The 20,281-nt window shown below is 44.1% G+C and overlaps 1 protein-coding gene across 3 annotated transcripts in view; it reads left to right on the forward strand.

Annotated features, from left to right (window-relative positions):
* The window catches only part of MAK (male germ cell associated kinase), a 41,174-nt gene extending 20,893 nt beyond the window's left edge, over positions 1 to 20,281 (forward strand). The window contains exons 8-14 of one of the 3 annotated variants that reach the window (XM_030881435.2): positions 844 to 1,155; positions 4,855 to 5,027; positions 7,023 to 7,171; positions 11,083 to 11,214; positions 13,087 to 13,161; positions 15,752 to 15,871; positions 20,127 to 20,281. In XM_030881435.2, coding sequence (XP_030737295.1) covers positions 844 to 1,155; positions 4,855 to 5,027; positions 7,023 to 7,171; positions 11,083 to 11,214; positions 13,087 to 13,161; positions 15,752 to 15,871; positions 20,127 to 20,281 — 1,116 coding nt within the window. The remainder of the gene's footprint in view (positions 1 to 843; positions 1,156 to 4,854; positions 5,028 to 7,022; positions 7,172 to 11,082; positions 11,215 to 13,086; positions 13,162 to 15,751; positions 15,872 to 20,126) is intronic. The other 2 variants (XM_060308245.1, XM_060308246.1) reach the window with 2 other exon arrangements.

The raw sequence follows: 20,281 nt of genomic DNA on the forward strand, positions 1-20,281 counted from the left end.
GTTCGTTGTAGGATGTTAAGCAGCATCTCTGACAGCGTGCCTAGATGCCCGGAGCGCCTCCCAGCCCCCGAGTTGTGACAGTAAGAAAAACGTCTCCGAAGGGGCAAAATACCCCCAGTTGAGAACCACTGCTCTAGCCTGTGTCACCCAGATGGTCACCAGCTCTGTCCCCTACCCCCCACTTCCATGCAGTAACAGTGATTTGATGACTGATCTAGTGAAAACTCAGTGACCATTTTTACTAGTACTTGTACAGTTTATTCCCATAAGTACTTTCTCTTTGCTGTTATAGTGTTAAAGCTTATTTCAATTTCTTAGAATTTTTTTTTATTGCTAGTAGACACATACTTATAGTTAGGCTAAAAATAACCCTGAATTTTATATGATGTTAGAGTTAATCATTTAAAATAAACTACAAGGAAGGTTTTCTTAACTCATTTCTTAATGCCTTTATGGAGTCTAAAACATTATCAGTATCTAGTGTTTTAGTTTGAGTTAATCCCTCAAATTCAGCCACTGCTTATAAGCTAGACTTTGTGTTCTATACGGAGTCTTTACAAGAACAGTTGCCTTGACTGGATGTTAAAATTACAAGTGAGTTATACATTCTTTCTACTAATATGTACTTTTTCATTTTTTTTAATGAAATTTTCTTCTCAAATCATTTTTTTTTCTGGGTATCTTTTTAAAGTCATCACATAAGGGGAAAACTGGATGCTTTCTAAATCTCTGAAACTTACCTAGACTAGTGGTGGACTAGTCCAGCCCAGCGCTGGACAAGAGTTTATATGCAATAAATTTAGGTGAAACCTTTTTCCATTTGTTATTTCCATGCTTCTTTAGGCATTGAAACACCCATATTTTCAAGTCGGTCAAGTATTAGGCCCTTCCTCACATCATCTGGAACCGAAACAGACTTTAAATAAGCATGTGCAACCACTAGAGTCAAAGCCACCTGTAGTTGATCTAGAACCTAAGCCTCTGCCAGACATAAGTGACCAGACTGCCGGACAGCCCCAGCCGAAAAACAGCCACCAGCCACTGCAGTCCATCCAGCCGCCACAGAACACGGGTGTCCAGCAACCGCCCAAGCAGCAGAATCAACAGAAACAGCCGCCAACGCTATTTCCAAGTATCGTCAAAAACATGCCAACCGTAAGTAGCCCATAATGACACTTTAGATGCGATGGTTTGGTTCCATTAGGATTTTGTTTCTAGGCATTCTAAACACATTGGGGAAGATATAAAAGATGTCCGTCTGTTTTCGTTTCTCAATACAGACCCAGAACCCAAAACAGTGTCTGGCACATGGTAAATTCTCAACAAATATCTGTTGAATGAATGAATGAATAATTGTCCACACTGTTTTTGAACCGCCTCCAGGGTCTTGAGGAGTCCACATTATCTTTGGGGCAATTCTGACTACTAGAAAGTTCTTCCTCATACTGAGCTCAAATCTGGTTTCTGTAGCTTTTAATAAAAGTTAATCACTCTTCCAGAAAGGCAGCCTTTCAGATATTTGAAAATCGCCCTTACATTATCTGCCCCTTTCTCTAAGAGAAACACCCTCAGTTCCTTCACGTACTCCACAGGGATGTCATTCACCGATGACTGAGTGACCCTCGGTTCCTGTGTCTGAAGGAGCCTTTGAGTCCCCTCACCCTCCTGTTTCCCCTGCCAGAACCAGAGGCAGACAGTAGGTAGGAAACACGAAACAGGGTGAACCACCGCCAACATTCCAGGACCTGTGTTCACTCATGCCATCAAGGACTACTTTTTTTTTTTTCTTGGAAGGCCCATAAAATGCTGACTCGCACTGGGAGGGAAGGAAAGGAAGTTAACCTTACTAAATAGCTACTAAGTGCCATGCACTATGCAACACCCTCCCGCCCTCTCGTATGCATTCACCAAGTTAAAGTACCCAATAAACTAGCCCGCAATTTTTAGATGGCTAATGAGCTGTGGAGTTGGGATTGAGCATTCTGTTAACTAAAATTCCCAAGTCTGTTTTGTACAAGTGCTTCTGTTCAATCACATATTCTATACCTCTCATTGTGTATTTGATCTCTAGGATTCAAAAATTGGAAGACCTTATTTTTACCTCTCACATTTCTAATAAGTATTTTTGAACCCTTATTTTGTCTTCTCAGTTTAACCATTCTGCCCAGCTTGTCACCAGCTATGGAATGGTTGTTCATTTTTTTCCTCCTGTACCTTCACGATGAACAGAATAGCAATGTGCCCTTGGGACAGCAAGCCACTAGAACCTTCTTCTAGACGGATACTGACCCATTAATCAGTACTCTTGGTCAGATTATTGAACTATGTACTTGTCTCAGTCTGCTCAGGCTGCCATAAGAAAATACCACAGACTGGGTGGCTTAAATAACCAAAATTTACTTTCTCACACTTCTGGAGGTTGGGAAATCCAAGATCAAGGTGCCAGCCAACTTGATTCCTGGTGGGGCCCTCCTCCTGATTTGCAGACAGCACCTTTTCTTGCTTTGTCCACATGGCAGAGAGAGAAAGCAGCTCCCTGGATTCTCTTCTTCTGAGGGCACTAATCCCACCATGAGGGTCCCACCCTCATGACCTCATCTCATCCCCAGTTACCTCCCAAAGCCCCATCTCCAAATACCAACCCATTGGAGTTGGGGTATAAATTTTGGTGGGACATAAACATTCAGCCCATGACAGTACTGATGCTCCTCTGTTGTCCTTTCATTACTTCATTTCTTTGATAGCATGAAAGAAGAGCCTGTCACCTCCTTTGCTGAAGGCCATATAGAGTACATGCATTCGCTGTCTGCTTTTTATGAAAAATGGTGGCCTGTGTGATCTACCACCTTTTTTCATTAGTGCTCAAAAGCTTTCTCTTCAATAACTGATGTTAGAATCTTTGCCCTCATCTGGTACCAAACTTATTAATGTGGAGTTTGCAAAAATCCACCTTCTACTTTATAAAAATTATTAATATTTATCCCTTTCCAATCTTCTTAGACATGAGACAACTTGATGTTACTGGCATTGTTCAGCAGGACCCTAACATACAGTTCAAATGAAATAATAAGAGTCTCGGCCTCAGCCCAGTATGACTTTTCATTAACTCCACTCACCTGGGGCTTTAGACCTTCTTATTCTCCTTAGTCTGGAGCTCATTCTCTCTGACCAAGAAACAAGAGTATAAGAGAAGTTGGCAAATACCACTTTTTGTTCATCATCCATCACTGTGGCACCATCAGCTTCAAGCAATGGCATATCCATTCTTTAAGCATCTTCTTACTTCAAACACAGCTGTATTTGATGACCTTGCTTCCAAATTCCCCAATTTCCCATTGCATTTTGGATTTTTCAGTTTATATGCCCCCAAACCACCCCATGGTCTGCCCCAGACCAGGTCTTCTTCCTCATTCCTTATTTTTGTTAACAGAGCTACCATTCTGAGACAGTCAGGCTCACATTTTTAAAGCCATCCCTGCCTTTCCTTCTCTGTGTCCAACAGGATTACATTCAGGGACTTACGACAGAACCTGACCACTGTGGCTTAAACCACGAGGGGCTGTTTTCCTCTCATAGCGAGAAGGTGGGTGGTGGGTAAGCCAGGGCTGGTGCAGCTCATAAAAGGAACCAGACTGCTCTGTCTTCCTGCTCTACCACCCTCCTCAGCAGGTGGCTCTCGGTCCTGTGGCCACAGCTGGCTGCTGCTCCTCTGGGGTTGCATCTGCCTTCCAGAAGGGGGAAGAGCGGAAGACACTGGCACAGGCCGGCAGAGCCTGAACTGTCTCTCGTGGAAGCCCCTCCCAACAGACTTGCACTTACAACTCACCGGCTAGGCCGTGTCCATGGCTACACAGAGCTGCAGGGGAGGCTGGCATTGCAGATCCTTTACGTGGGCATACTGCTGCCCTGAGCAAGATCTTAGTGAGGAAGCAGCGTCTGCTATACTCTCCTTGACCTCAGTTCGGAGAGAGAGAAAAAAGTCCAGACCTTTCATTTCTTGTTAACAGCAAATGTATTCTTTCCTGAGCATTCCAACCACTATGAATCCGTGGCTCTTGTTACCGCGTGCCACTGTTAACTGCAAAGGCCTCCTATCTGAGGAGCAGGACCTTTCTCGAATGCTGCCTTTATCACATCACTTCTTAATCTCAAAAACATCCAGTGTTCTCCACTGCCCATAGGACAGCTGCGATGTCCCAGGCATACAATGAAGGCCCTTCATCATATAGCATCGGCCTGTCTTTACAACCCTGTCCTCCCTCCAGCACGAACCATCTGCTTCAGTAAACGCAGTCCGCCCTTTCCCCGCGGAACACACTCTGGCACTCTCCTATTAAAAAGCCGCACTCCACGCATCTCCTCTTCCAAACTCTAGAATAACAACCACAACAATAATACCTAACCTACAGTAACGCTTATGTGCCAGGCCCTATCCTAAAAACTTTCGATGCATTTTACTATCAAATCCGAAAACACTAAATTACATAAATACTGTATGTCGCCATTTAAGGAGAAGGAAACTAAGGCTTTGAAAAGTTAAGTCATTTGCCCAAAGAGACACAGCCACACGTGGCAGGTTTCCAGATTACACTTCAACGAAGAGTCAATTCTGATCCTACGTATTCAAGTCTCCCCCAACCCAAGTTCACAGAGATCTGTCCTCTCTCAATTTCCTATCATATTTTTAGCATGCGCTACCTATTTTCCTTAATACTTTTAAATGTGTATATATGTTATCTCCTTCACTGTATGGAAAGCTCCTTGAGGATGGGGACTCTTAGCCTCAAATATAACAGCTTGCACATAAAAGGCATTCAGCACCCGATTAAAGATGACACCGGTTTCCCACCACAGAAGCCAAATGGCACTCTGGGCCATAAAGGTGCCAGGAGGCGTTGGGGTCAGCCTGTGTTCAAGGTTGAAGACGGCTGGGAAGAGTTTGAGGAATGTGACTTCGGGGTCTCCCATTCCAAGAAGCCAAGCATGCGCGTTTTCAAAGAAACGAGGAAAACAGATTCTCCATCTTGGTAAGATTTCACATTTCTCGGGAAAATATGTTTTCATCAGGCATCAACTTGACTCATTACGTATAAATGAGTGTACATGTTAAAAGACAAGAAGCAACTTAATGTTGTTTCTCCTGTCAAATCCAGACCTCTGTGCTCACCTCTGAAAAAGTAAGACTCCGAGTCCCTCACAGTGACAACGCCCGGCACCAGTGGCTGAGCGTGTGTAGAGGGAGTTCTAGTTCAGTTTTTCGTGTCCCCTGTTCAATTATGATCCCCATAATTCCCATTTGGAATCCACATGCCTCTTCTCAGACAGCAAAGCACAGTCTACAAAGGTAATGGCCTCCTCTGGTGGTGGTGTTCAGAGTTAATCATTTACTTGCTTGCTCTTCTCAACTTTTTTGATCATTTTCTGAACTTTCCCTGGAAGCTTGGTATCTCTAGCAATCCCTTTGCAGTTGGCATCATCATGAGTGCATTATTCAACTTTGAGGTGAAGATGGGTGAAATTTTGGTGAACATTTTGGGAAAATATTTTCCTTGTCCCTGCCCCGCCTTGGAACAGAAGAGGAACAGGGAGAAAAGATGAGGCAGGAGTCAGGGAAATTTCTCTCATAGCTGTTTGGCACTGTCCAGCGCAGAAGCCTTCACTTTGGAGAACACATATCTCTGAAGGTAGATGAAGACTTTCCGTGGGGAGATAATTCCCAGTCAGTCAATTTCCAGATCCCCAAGTTCCACAGCTACTCCTCCCTAAAATCCCCAAACTTGAGAAGAAACAGAATAAACCTGCTTAATCCCCTTCCACTTTTAAGTCAGAAAGTCACACCTCTCAGCCACTTCCAGTCTTGCCGGGCACGAGGGTGTAACAAGCGCTGAGGTGCTAACCAAAGGGACAGACCAGAGGACTGGCTCTGCACCCTTCCTGGTCCATATGTGTTTCTCTTAAGGGGAAAACCTGGCATTTAGAAGTAGGGTATTTTAGCCTGTGTTGGAAAGCAGGGTGTAAACACAGTGGCCGGAAATGCGTAGGGCTGTTTCTAATGAAGGGGGCTCCCTGTGCCCAGGGCCACCCCAAAGTGGCGGCCAGCAGTCCAAAGGGCCAATCACAGCAGTGTCCATCCCTCAGAGGGTTGACGTGGTAAGCAGGACTTTCCCAGGGGGAACCGCGGAGGCCTGGGGTCAGACAGGTGACGAGAGCTGGCCAGGGGGGCCAGGCCTCTGCACGGGAAGAGGCCCGGTCACAGGTGGGAGAGAAGGTCGTGGTGCAGGGCTGCACACAGAGCGACAGGCAGCAAAACCAATCGCAGCCCCATCCTCTGGCAGCGAAGGCTGCCACTCGGACAGATGGCCTCGGGAACTAGACAGAGCTACGCCTGGATGCCGGAAGGCCTCCGTTCCTACACAGAACTGGGGCCGTAGGAGGCCGGGCACTGGGGGACAGAGGCACCCCGCCAGGCACCCCGCCAGGCGCTCGCCACCGCCCAAGTCAATTCTGCCTTCTGGGGAACAGGCACATCTCAACAAATGCATGATGTCTCTGTATGTCATTAGGCTCTTTGGAAATTGTTTGGGGACTTTCCTAACACTTCCCCACTTCAGTTCTCTTAGCCCAGCCCAAACCGTGTTCTAACAACCTTAGTGGTTACACACTGCTGGAGTAGCCAGCTGGAGATGGCTGTGATTCTCTTCCCTTCCAACATGCCGTCTTCCCACATCACAAATCCACAGCTGCGGCAGTCGCAGGAAAAATGGAAACATACTGCACACAGGCAACCTGCTGCTTAGTTACAAAGCTTTCTGCCTCCTACTGTCCAGTATTAGGAAGGATTCTATGCACTGCCCGATATCTACTCGGGGAGAGGGGCTGTCATTTAACGCTCCTATCAGCAGAAGGTCTCTGATGGAAACCACTGACTGGCTTGGAAAGATGGGCGGCGGGTGGGCGAGAGCATAGCAGCCGTCATCTTCCCGTTCTTCACCCGGTGATGCTACTTTATGTTGACTTTCAAGGCTTCCAGAGTCAGTACCTGCAGGCCCCAACCACTCAACAGAGGAAAACAAGAACTTACCCTCTGCTATTCCCCTAAAATCTGATTCTGAATTGTCAACTGCTTCAACAGCTAAACAGTACTATTTGAAACAATCAAGATACCTTCCAGGTAAGCAGAGAAAATAAAATGTTTCCTGGTAACTAGAATAGTTAATAGGTCACGCTCCAGGGTCTTTGAATCTCTGAAGAAAGGGCACCAGTGAAATACAATCATAGCGCTCTCTGCGGGCTCAGCCTGTCGCCGGGACGTTTCTGGACCTCCTGCCTCTGTGAAGTCCGCTCAGGAAATGGCTGCCAGCCACCAATCAAGATGGTGAGGATGCTTCAGAAAATACCACCCTCCCCCACCAAAGCTATGCCTTCTGTAAACTGTATGCAGACAATTCTGCACTCCCACTACCAGTTCTTACAAGAGGCAGAATTTTAGTAATACTGTTTCCTAAATGATCTGATTTGTGTTTTTAACAGATCCTTCTGGCTGCTAGGTAGACCACGCTAGGGGCTCAAAAAGGGTAGGGGACTGGGCGAGGGGCCCAAGGAGACTGGTCAAGAGGCCACTGCACACGTCTGGATAGAGAGGGTGATGCCTTGTTCCGTAGGACGGTGAGAGGAGTGGGAATTAAGACCGTAAGAGAGGGTGCACTTTTGAAAGGTGCAAAGACACCAGTTGGTTAGTAAGTTTCGGTGCTGAAACCATGAGGAAGTTCTGATCTGACTGCAAAAGTGGGGGTGTAAATAAAGCTTCCAGAACACAGATTCATGGGGGACACTTTTCCCTGTTTAAAAAAGAAAGAAAATTGAATTCATTTCACTAAAATAAAATCAGCGCTTCATCTTCGCTGTAGAAGTGCGCCCTCTGGTGGTGGGAGAGGGTATTGTAAAATTTTTAGCAGACACCTGTTTTCCCAGCTCTGCTCCCCTCATGCGGTTTTCAGGAACGCATTTCAGGGCACCTGAGACCCATCTGATCATTTCCTTTTTCACCAGAAAGATCTAACAAATTCTACTAATTACTCTGGGTCAGAAGCATGGCTGTAATTGAAGCCTAAGAAACAGACTCAAAATTAGAACGAACTGTTTGAAATCTAAACCTGAGCCTGACTGTACCCTATTTTGGCGTGTTTGGTCTCAAAGATGTGGCCCCTCTAGAGCTGGGTGAGATCTGAAACGAGAACTGAGCTCAGCTCAGTCACTTGACAAACATTTACTGAGCACCTATCGTGATCCAGCAAGTGCAGAGGACAGAAAAGCAAAGAAGAAGTGATCCTTGACATTTACTTATGGTCTGTAGTTAATTCACTGAATATCCTCAGGAATAACAAAGAGTATTATCTTTGGGGGGGGGCCTTCCTCTTTTTTTTTTTTTTTTTACCATAAAGCCAAGTATTAAGGTCTTATTAAGCATCAACTTTTAGGATCATGGGAGCTCTAGAAATGTACCATATAATTTCAGGGCAGCCTGACATTACACTACAAGGATTGGCAGATCTGTGACACTGGCCTTCAGGGAGAGGGACGCAAGAGTCATAGTTATTGACCTGCTACTGACCGGCTGTGTACTGGAGCACGACTCTGAGATTCTGTTTTCTGTTACTTAACGATGGGACTGCAGTCATCCATCAGCTCGCCCCGTAAGCCTTGGGTACTTAATTATCACAAGGTAGTTGTTGCAAATAGAGTATACAGTGGAGGTGCTAACGATCTCGGCGGTGCCCTCTGCTCTCCCTCCCGGCCCCAGCACTTTTGAAACCCTGTTCTGTGGATCCTTCTCGAGTCCCGTTATCACTTACGGTCCTTCCTTCCACCCAGTGTATCCAACGTCCTGTGTCATTTGTACATGTGCCTCGCCTACTGCGTTTTAAGTTTCTTAGCGAGACCCACGAACTCCCCTGTGATCGGCTGCCTGCTCCCCTCTCCAGCCTCACTCTGGGCCACGCCCTGTCCCTGCTCCATCCTTGCCGAGGACTCTGAGTTCTTCCCCTTCCCAGGTCCACTGCCCACACTGATGCCTCTCCCAGGAACACACCTCTCCAACTCCTACCCAGTCCTTATCATGAGTCACATTCCAGCTTAAAATTACCTTTTTAGAAGACTGGCTTTGTGGCTTCTGTTTTCTGCAGCCTCAGCACCAGATTCTTCTGCATAATTTGCACACTGCTAATTACTCACCTAATTATAACTGTTCGTCTCCCTTCTCACTAGAGTAGATTATAAGAGCCACAAGGGCAGAAACTGGTCTACTTTGTTCACCACTTTTTCTCCAGTGCCACACACACTGCCTGGCACGTGGCAGGTGCTCAGTAAATATTTGCTGACTGACTTTTTAATATCCTTTGAGGGGACAGGATGATAGTGTATTAATTTTTGCTTCTCTTTAACGGTGTTTGGTTATAGAAGGTACCCCAGAAAAGCTTGTAAACTAATACATGTTTTAAAATTCCAGATATTGTCTATTTCCAAGAAAATTGAAATCTTTTAACAAAGAGTTAAAGCAATTATTTTCGACAGTGTAGTATGTATTTACTGAAAAACAAAAAAGACTAGGGATATCGCAAGGCTAATCGTATTAAAATAATTTAAGCATTCAGGGCCCATTCTTTGTTGAACTGTATTTATAAAAAATATTCACCTAAAGAGATTTGTAGTTTTCTCCCCTGACCTTGCACCTTCTTTGGGGGTAAATATCGTGTGTGTGTGTGTGTGTGTGTGTGTGTGTGTGTGTTAAGATGTTTTTAACCTGAGTAACTGCTACCTAGTGCATCTTCTTTATTGTCAGGGAATTGTCTATTATAGTTCTATTTGTAGGTATTTTATTAGAAACCAAAATCCATAAAGAGCAATATCCTATAATAAAGGGAAATGATCTACCTGATGGAGTGTTTCGTTAGAGAACTGACGACAGGTAACTTTGCGGCTTGGTTCGGAACCACCAGGCTTGTTTCTGGCTTTAGAACAAGGAATATTATTATATGTCTCATAAATGTGAAACCTTGCCAAGGAGTTCACTTTGGGAAAAGTCAAAGCTCCCTTGAAACAGGGACTGACCCTCTCTCTACATTACTAGCAGTCCTCGGTAAGGATGTTTTCTACACTAAAGAGAACTCCACATGTATGACCCAGAGGCTTAGACAGTGTGATGTCTCTGGCGTCTGCTAAGCTGAACCCAATTTAATTATCAGTCAAAAGAAAGCAAGTTCAGGAAGTTCTCAAATCTCTTAAAACTAGGTTAAAACAACACCCTTTGACCACTGGGACCAAAGTCCAAGGCCGAGTCCACATTTCACAGATTTCAGAAAATCATGAACAACTGTTTATATTTTACTATATCCGATATGCAGATAAGCGTCACACATGGATCTCTACATGTACTTCCGAACTTCTCAGTCCCCCTGGGTTCTTGGCCGCATGTCTGTTTTCCCCAGCTACCCCAATTGTTCCTCAAGGGTCTGGCCCAGAGCAAACACTCAAAATAAGTGTATGACATAGAAATATCTTTTGGAAGAAAATTTTTGTGCCACCTCAAATTTTAAGAGACATTTAGGGCTTCCCTGGTGGCGCAGTGGTTGAGAGTCCGCCTGCCTTTGCAGGCGACACGGGTTCGTGCCCCGGTCCGGGAAGATCCCACATGCCGCGGAGCGGCTGGGCCCGTGAGCCATGGCCGCTGAGCCTGCGCATCCGGAGCCTGTGCTCCGCAGCGGGAGAGGCCACAACAGTGAGAGGCCCGCGTACCGCAAAAAAAAAAAAAAAAAAAGACATTTAGCAAGAAATGTCCAATGTTTATCATTACTTGTATTACAGAAAATAACTTACGTTTCTAAAAGACACCGTGAGGATTCCAGGTTATTGTATTTAGGGCTGAGGATCATGTGAGGGTCCATCAAAAAGCAAGTATTTGCTACAGTGTAACCAAAATTTATTTCCATTCCCTCGCGTTCTTTCTAGTCTAGTTTGAACGTATATTTTTCCTTCAAGTGTATGATCGCACTCTAACCTTTGAAATGGCTGTTTTGTTCTTCTAAGGTGTAAACCCCAAGAACGTGTCCTTGACAGCCAGTGGGAAGGATACGAACCCATACACCTGGGATAGCCAGCTACTTCCTAAGTCACTGGGACCCACGGGGGCAGAACTTGCTTTCAAAGGGAGTAATGCAGGTAAGGCAAGACTACATTTAAAGTATGAACTTACCCTGTTTTCCTTCTGCGGATTTTTACTTTTAAATGTTTCCCTTTTCCCCAAAGTATAAAAATAGGTGGGGTGCCAGTCAAAGGACTAGTTTGATATACTGGTGCCAGTGTTGAGAAAGTGAGTAACTCTGATGATTGGGGAACAAATAAATCCTTTTTAAGTCAAGTGGTTTCCAGTTCTTAGCTTTTAAAAAACTGAAGGAGCACCTAATTGAGTTATAGCTAATAGATAATTAAAAATCATTTGTGAAAATAACACAATACTGTAAATCAACTGTACTCCAATATAAAATGAAAATTTTTTTGAAAATCATTTTTTATGAGATCACTGTGATATTTGACCTGTAACTCTGAATAGTGTTCAAAGACTATAGTAACAGAGCTGTAACAAAACACCTTTCATTCCCTACTAAGCATTTACAAGATTTCTCCTTGCTTCCCATCTTTAAAAAAATGAAGCTGAGGCTTCCCTGGTGGCGCAGTGGTTGAGAGTCCGCCTGCCGATGCAGGGGACGCGGGTTCGTGCCCCGGTCCGGGAGGATCCCACGTGCCGCGGAGCGGCTGGGCCAGCGAGCCATGGCCGCTGAGCCTGCGCGTCCGGAGCCTGTGCTCCGTAACGGGAGAGGCCACAGCAGGGAGAGGCCCGCGTACCGCAAAAAAAAAAAAAAAAAATGAAGCTGAATCCTGTCTGATTTTAGCAATAAGTAATATTTATTGATGGATACATGAACCACTTGAAAAAGGTCCCATCTTTCTCATTAAGAGATGAATTTCCAAAAAAAATATGACTTTTCACTTTTAATAATCAAATTATATAATATTCATCTTTTTTGATAAATTATATACAACGAATCATTCTAACTATAATTAACTTAATCCAGAGAAAAGTATTTTAATATACTTATGGTTGGTTATAAGAAATTTTTTTAAAGGTTTCAATCTATACACATTTTTTGACTGTTAAAGACTTTAAAATTATACTCAGATAAAATCTGGGAGCTGACATGTGAATGAAAATAAAATTTTAGAGAGAAAAGGGATTCATGTGAAATTTCTGTTAAAAAGGACTGTGGTCATGTATTTCTTTTTTTTTTTTTTTTGGCCTTACCACGCGGCATGTGCGATCTTAGTTCCCGAACCAGGGATCAAATGGTGCCCCCTGCAGTAGGAGGGCAGAGTCTTAACCACTGGACCACCAGGGAAGTCCCATGTGGTCATGTATTTCTTAAGTCAGTACTGGTGAGCATAAAATCACTATGGTATTTAGATTCCACTGATTATATTTAAAAGAGAGATGTAATAGTTTTATTTTTAAATGTCTCTAATTACAGTATGCCAGAAGTTAAATCCTTTGCAACTGTAAAACTTACGAGGAAACATTTTAGATATCAGCTTAAAGTGTCTGAAGAGGTAGAGAGTTCTTTCTTAAAAAAGATGTAGGTGGTATTGGATCAGAAGAGTTTGAGGGTCACTGTGTAGCAACTGAGGAGTCTCCTGAGGTGTTCTGATGGGACATCAAACGCTCCGGGTATTGTATCCATCTAACAGTGCTGTGGCACTGCAATTTGCTAATTTTTTCTGTTATTTAAAAATAATATTCACTGAACCAAGTGGTTAAATACAATCAGGTGAAATGACAGCCGCACAACTTTGAGTCTCGGGGAAATATACGACTGACATCAAATGAAAGCTGAGACAGCACCGAGAACATTGTCTCGGAGAAACATTTAAGGTTTCTTTCTGCATCTTTTCATTGATCATGGAATCCATTTTTTCTCTGCTTTTCCTATAACATCCTCCTTATTGTTCATTCTTTCCTTCCATCTGCCTTCTCTTTAGAAGAAAGCATAATTAAACCAATTGAAAAACTATCATGCAATGAAAGTTTTCCTGAAAAATTACAGGACTCACAAGGTAATTTCTGGGCCTTGTAGATGAGTACAATTAGTTCTTTGAATCTCCTGTCCAATTTTCTTCTCAACATCGACCCCAAATCTTGTCATAAAAGGCTACTACGAAGGCCAAGGTCACCTGCTTTTAGGGGTCAGATCAGGACTCGGGCAGACAGAAGTGTCCACACCACCAAGAACCTCTTTCTTCGGTAGTTGGAATTCTAAGAGTAATTAGCTCTCAAAAGGCTCTATGCTTGTCTTCTTAAATTAATTATGACAAGTTAAAGAAATCAAGCAAATCTACTAAAAATAATTAAAAGAATATTTTCTAATTTTATAATCAATATTCCTGGAAATTTTTTTTGTAAGTTCTGAGACTCATTTCTGAGCATGAACCATCATTTAAAAGAAAAAGTTAACCAAATTCACAGAGATGATGGATTTCCTAGAATTTTGCTGTCAGTGGTTTAAACAGTGCTAACTATTGGCTCCAACCTAAAAATTTGCAGCTCACAAGGTACTTCAAATGAAAAGCCAAAATAATTTAAGAAGACTTAATTTTCTATACATTTTCCCTTAGCAACTTCTTCCTCCAATAGGAAGAAGCATCCTGTAACCGATCAGTGCATGGGTTTTAGAGCCTGACGTGTCCCTGTTCACTCACTAGCCTTGTGATCTTGGACAAGTTACTTGGGTCCTCTAAGTCAGTTTCCCCGCCTGTAAGACAGAGGAAATAATACTGACCGAGGCAGTATTATACGACCACCCCTAGGATTTTTGTCACACAATAAGCATTTAATAAGTGTTTGCTCTGATGATGGGGATGAGGGTGGGAGAGATCTTTTTTATTTTGGCCATGCCACGTGGCACGTGGGATCTTAGTTCCCTGACCACGGATCGAACCCGCTCGCCCTGCATTGGAAGTGCAGAGTCTTAACCATTGGATTGCCATGGATGTCCTGGGAGATATGTTCTCAGGCTGCTACTGAATGGGATTACTGCCTTGAACTTTCAAAAAGTCTTCTGAAGTCTTCTGATTCGTGAATTAGAACGAGTACCTCAAGGCGAAAAGAAAGGACAAATGAGGCAGCAATGCCTACGCAAAATTCAGCAGTGTTAAAAATCGTAGGAACTGATAACGTGTTTACTGCGTGGCGACCTTTAGGGTCTGATAAATAACACTGCCGTTTGACATGTGTTGGTCCAGGAGCAAACACTTATTGAGCGCCTGCTATGCATAGCACCGTGACAGACGTCAGGGACACAGGAAGGCAGAGTCCAGCCTGTGGTCAAATGACACCATGTGAAAATAAGCTTCAGTCGTAGCTGCCAGATGAACGGTTCTTTGAAACCACCAAGGCGGTCAGAGCCCTGATTCACCTTCTCACTGACAAACCTGTCCCTTTTCTGGTGTAGCCAGGCTCCTTAAAAGAGAAGTTACATTCATTTTTCCTCTGATTTCCACTTTACCCCTCAGCTCACTGCAGTCTGTCCTCAGCTTGCCTCGGGCCGCTGAAACAGCTCCTGCCGCGGCCTGTCCTGCTAGCGGCCAAATCCCAGGGCGGTGCCAACCCCACCAGACCTCTGCCTTATTTGCTGCTCCTTCCTCGTCACACGCTGTCTTCTCTGGAGCTTCCAGACCCTATTCCTACCGTCTACCTCTCCACCCTCTCCCCAGCTGGGTCCTTTTCTTTTCTCCCCCTTAGTGCTCTGTTCCCCAGGTTCTGTTCTGTTCTGGGTCTTTGCACATCCCACAGTCCCTCTGGGCTGGCTCCTCCAAGCCCATGGCATCATCACCGCCATGCCCCGATCATTCCAGATCTCCAGGCCTGCTGGACCTCTGTGACTTGAATCTCCCACGGGCACCAGGTCTTTACCCCACACCTGACTCTTCCCCTGTATCCTGTTCTCAGTCACCCACGCTACAGACTTAGGGGTTTATGTTGCTCTCTTTCCCACCCCTCCCACCCCATACACCTGCTGGTTCCCTCCTCCATCCCTCCATGACGGTCTAAGTTCAGACTCTCTTACTTCCTCTCTCACTTCAGCTACAGCAGTGCCCGCCTGACTGGTCTCCTGCCTTTACTTTTTCCCCCAGATTGATCATTCACTAATAGCGATGAGGATGGTGACAGCTGACACGTGTTGGACAGCAGAGCCTATGCTAAGTGCTTTGCATTCATCTCATTCAATCCCTACAACAACCCCTATGAGAATAGGTGCACTTTATCAGGGTGACTTTACAAGATGAAGAAGTGCTCAGAGAGCACCGCAGGGATGGGGGCTTCCTGGCAGGAAATATACTTTCAGGTTAAGAAGTGGAGTCATAAAAACCTGGGTACATTCAGGGGGACACCTTGGGTTCACATTCTAATTTGGTCACTTACTAACTGCGAGAAGTTAGCCAAGTCAGGTGTGGATAGTAACATGCATCTAAGAGGGTTGTTATATGGACTGAACGGGAACATCTGTAAAACCGTAGTGCCGCGCATGAAATACAGACGATGCCCCCAAAACAGAATTTAGAATTAGTAGTGGTTGTAATCAAAGTTACTCTCCGGTGCTTTAAAATATTAACCTTCTGACTCTGCAACTTTATGATACGTCACTAGGAAATCTTGGAAGTTATGCTACTTACAATCAGTCAGGATATATTCCTTCCTTTCTCAAAAAAGAAGTGGGGTCAGCTGGCCAGAGGATACACTTAGCACCACTCGGTGCGACAGCTTCAGGTAAGAACAAGTTCAGATACAGTTTTTGAGAATTCTGATCAGAAAGGAGCTTTTTCAAGTTTATAGTCACCTTTCCTGAGTGAAGACTTTTAAATTAGTCTCAGCTATCAACTGAAGTTCTGTTTTTGGCAAAATGTCCCATCTTTCTCCCAAAGATGTGGTTTGCGAGTCTAATAAGAGGAGCTGCCTCTGATTCAGTGGTTCTTCTCGGTCCGACACACAGATTGTGCCACCGAATCCTCCCAATGACCTGATGAGGTAGATCTTTTACAGGTGAGGAAACTGACATTGAGTAATCTACCTAGGGTCACACAGCCTGTAAACAGCGGAGCTGGGATAGACAGCGTCTAATTCCGAAGAGTGTGCTATGCTACACGACGAGATGTGCGAGGATGCACTTTTCAGAGCTTCCCGCCTGGTACCTGGCACGGAGCGGAAAGCGCAGCAGATGCTGAGACTCTGTTATCTATCAGTTAATGGGTAGTCCTTCTGCAGCTCCACCTTAGGGCTTAGAACTAAACTGCGGCAGAACTTTGACTGGCTTTTGCTCTGTCATATATTAGGTGGTGAAGTTTTATTCCCCACCCTCCGACGCTATGACTGATTAGGTCACCTGCTCTGCAGTGGCGTGGCGTGTGACAGCCACATTCAGGGGGACGCTCTTGAAACTGATGTGAGGATTCTGTACTTGAGTTGACCAGATCTGACTATGAATGTTCTCTAAGTTATTTCAGTCTAAAATAGATACCCTTCTTAAAGCACCTAAAATAAACATTGAGGCAGATAATTACAAGTTTGATAAGGTATCTAGTTACAGTTTAATTTAAAAGCTGACTTCAAAAGTCTTCTCCTAGTCTGTCCCAGCCAGGATCTTATATTATAGATCTCCTGATTAGAGTTACCAGTCTTTAAAGTTCATGCTCTTGGAGCTAAAATTGTAGAAAGCACTGGACTTCCGTAATTTTTTATTTCTTACCATGGCAGAACTGCTTAAGCAGTACTCAGTTACCTTATCTGCGAAAAGAACTGCTTCATTATCTCTCTGCTGAAACAAAATATATAAATAAACATTTTATATACAGCAGTAATTTTTATAAAGCCTTAAATACTTTAGGGCAGCCTTATCATGAGTCATTAGCCACAGCTTGGTAGCAATTTTTAATATGAAGGCAGAAAATCATAACGTCTCAAATTATTTTGAGTACCTGCTCTTAGAAAGTGCAAGTGGGTATTTTTGAACATATTTTTATAAGGGATTGGAGGCCTTTATATATTAATTATTCTGTCAGATTAGCATGCATATTCCTGTTTTCATTTTTTTAAGTAAAATGCTTTCTCATAACTTTTCATCTCTTCATTTTACTCTGCTTATCAGATTTTCCTACAGATCGTGATAGGAGGAAAGGTAAAAAAAAAAAGAAGTAAATATTAATCATTCTCAAGTGGTCAATGCAAATCCTTAGGAAAACACTGTTCTGTAAGAGATGTGTCTTCCAGCCCTCCCACTGGTGTGACAGTTTCCCACAAGAGAATACAACCAGGTCATTACCGTATTTACTCGACTATCTCTCCTTCTCTCAGCCTCCCTCTCTACTCTTCTTCCTCATCCTCAAGTCTGGAGAAGAAAAATCACATTAATTTCTTCCTCCCTCCCCATGTCATCTATCAACCCAAACCCCCTCATACCTCCTTGTCCCCTGCTAGAGGAGTGACTTCTTTCAGACACAGCCGCCCTCTAGAAGCACGGGGCCCTGTTCTACGTGCTGTACATGCATTAACTCACTGAACTTTCTAAGACAGAAGGTACCATCATTATCTCCATTTTACAGAAGTTTTCTATCTTGCCATAAGTTATATAGCAGTGACACAGATTACATTCTTAACTAGAGGCAAACACCCTTTCCTGCAGCAACATTTCCTACAAGAAGTTAAATGCCCTTGGACACATGCAGGTTTTAAGATAAATGCACAGCAAATGTTCGAGGGCTGCCAGCTCCGTTCTGGGGAGTGGGGAGGTGTGGGCACAGCCAGCTGCTGAACAAAGTGTTTCTTTGCCCCACGTGAGACCTGGGCTCCGTTGTCAGCTACTAAGTTCTTCACCAAGGGTGCTGGAGTCCTAAAACGCTGTAATTCTCAGAAAGGAATCCTAAATGTCAACACTACCGCCTTACTGGCAAAATGATTCCCTTTTCAAAGAAGGTTTTACAAATGTTGGCCTGGACACAGTTTCCTTCAAATGCATTTAGGACTTGACTTAGACTATGTCATCATCTGGAAAAAAAGCTTCTCTGGATGTTACTCCCCAAACGCCTCACTTCTCACCTACTGTTAGCTTAAGGATGGGTTTTCCCTTCTCCGTTCTCTCAGTCACGGGGACTTATTGTCTCCTCCCTCCTGCCCTCCCCTCCCATGTGCTCTCCTCTGCCCATGGCACCATTTTGGTGTGAGTGCACTAATTTATCAGACTGATGCTGGTCTACATTCCAGCGGGTTATGACTAAAGGGCTATTCCTAGAAAATATGGTGCACTTAACTGGCCCTTCTAGACACTGTCCCTGTCTTTCTTAAGGAGCTTTTTATTGGCTTTGAGAACTTTAAACCCAGTAAGAGTGGGATGAAATGACCCGTCAAACCAAGGAAGAACTCTTGGCCTCCTTGTCCCAACTGAACCACAAAGCAGTTGGGGTGACTGTCACCAGGGCAGCTCCTCACGTAAGGATTTGTCCCCTTTAAGCTGAGGTTAGCAACACATCAGGACCCACGTGTTCCCGTAAGTTCCTCCTATACTTCCAATTCTACAGTAAAACTATAAGAAAAAACTGGGAAAACCATGCCAATAAATATAGTATAGCTAGTGTTGGGTGTACAGAATGGTTAGAGGGTCATTTCAAAGTTGACGCCTACAGAGTATAATACAAGAATGGCAGCTACCACATAGTGTGAAAAGATATTTAAATCCCAAACAGAAAGACGGAACATCAGAGAGAATAGCTCTGAGACCTAGCTCCCAGCCTGAAGTGAGGAAGGGGTGAAGGAGGGACTGAGGATATTAAAGTTTTCTCTGAAATGATTTACTGCTTTGTCATCTGACATGTTCAAGTAATCCGAGCTTATAAATTGTTCAGGTAACAAATGTCTAACACATTAAAATTTTCACAAAATTTTCATCAGCCAATACATGTATGAATAAAACAAACCTTGTGATGAAAGGTTTGGGATCCTAAGAATGGCTCACTTTTCAAAGGGATTCTGTTATCATCCATCGGTTTCCCAATAAAACATGAAGTTTCTTGACTCCAAAACCCACATTTTCATGTTTAAAGAGAACCCTGCTATGTGACCCCATCTGTGTGGCTCCATGAAGCCAGAGCTTTACAGGATTCACAATTCTGAACACATTTTCTGTAGTGATACTGTGCTCAGATATTATTTAGATGTAACCACAGTGTGATTGTCAACAGTCACTGACACTGTGGGTACTGCCCATTGAACTTAAACCAAGGAGTTGTTCTTGGTCATCCAAGTTGGCATTGCCTACCAAAATATGATGGGCACTTCAGTGAGCCCAAATAAGAAACAGGAGCAGTGTCAGAACTATAAACCAGAAATTATGGCGCTTAAGCTGCTGAAAACACTAACTGGGGTCAGCATAATACTACAATAGAATTTTTGGCTTATATATATAATTAAAAACAAACTTAGAGAGCACTGAATTAATCTTTTAAAGACAAATTCAGATTTTTGGACTTCCCTGGTGGCGCAGTGGTTAAGAATCTGCCTGCCAACGCAGGGGACATGGGTTCGAGCCCTGGTCTGGGAAGATCCCACATGCCGCAGAGCAACTAAGCCCGTGCGCCACAGCTACTGAGCCTGCGCTCTAGAGCCGGTGAGCCACAACTACTGAGCCTGTGCTCTAGAGCCCGTGAGCCACAACTACTGAGCCTGTGCTCTAGAGCCCACGAGCCACAGCTACTGAGCCCATGCACTGCCACTACTGAAGCCCGCACGCCTAGAGCCCATGCTCCGCAACAAGAGAAGCCACCACAGTGAGAAGCCCGGGCACTGCAACGAAGAGCAGCCCCTGCTCGCCGCAACTAGAGAAAGCCCGCACGCAGCAATGAAGACCCAACACAGCCAAAAATAATTTTTTTAAAAAAAGATAAATTCAGATTTTCCCCCGTAAAATGAACTGCTTTATTTTGAATTTAATAATCATCTGAATAAAATTCTAATTTCTGATTCTGCTTTCTTTCAGAATATCCCTGGAACACAAAAACTGGTCAGGGGCAGTTTTCAGGACCTACTTATAATCCTACAGCCAAGAATCTAAATATTGTGAACCGCGCACAGCCAGTCTCCTCCGTGCACGGGAGGACAGACTGGGTGGCCAAGTACGGAGGCCACCGATAG

The sequence above is a fragment of the Globicephala melas genome, chromosome 11, assembly GCF_963455315.2.
Source record: "Globicephala melas chromosome 11, mGloMel1.2, whole genome shotgun sequence".
Classification (NCBI taxonomy): Eukaryota; Metazoa; Chordata; class Mammalia; order Artiodactyla; family Delphinidae; genus Globicephala; species Globicephala melas.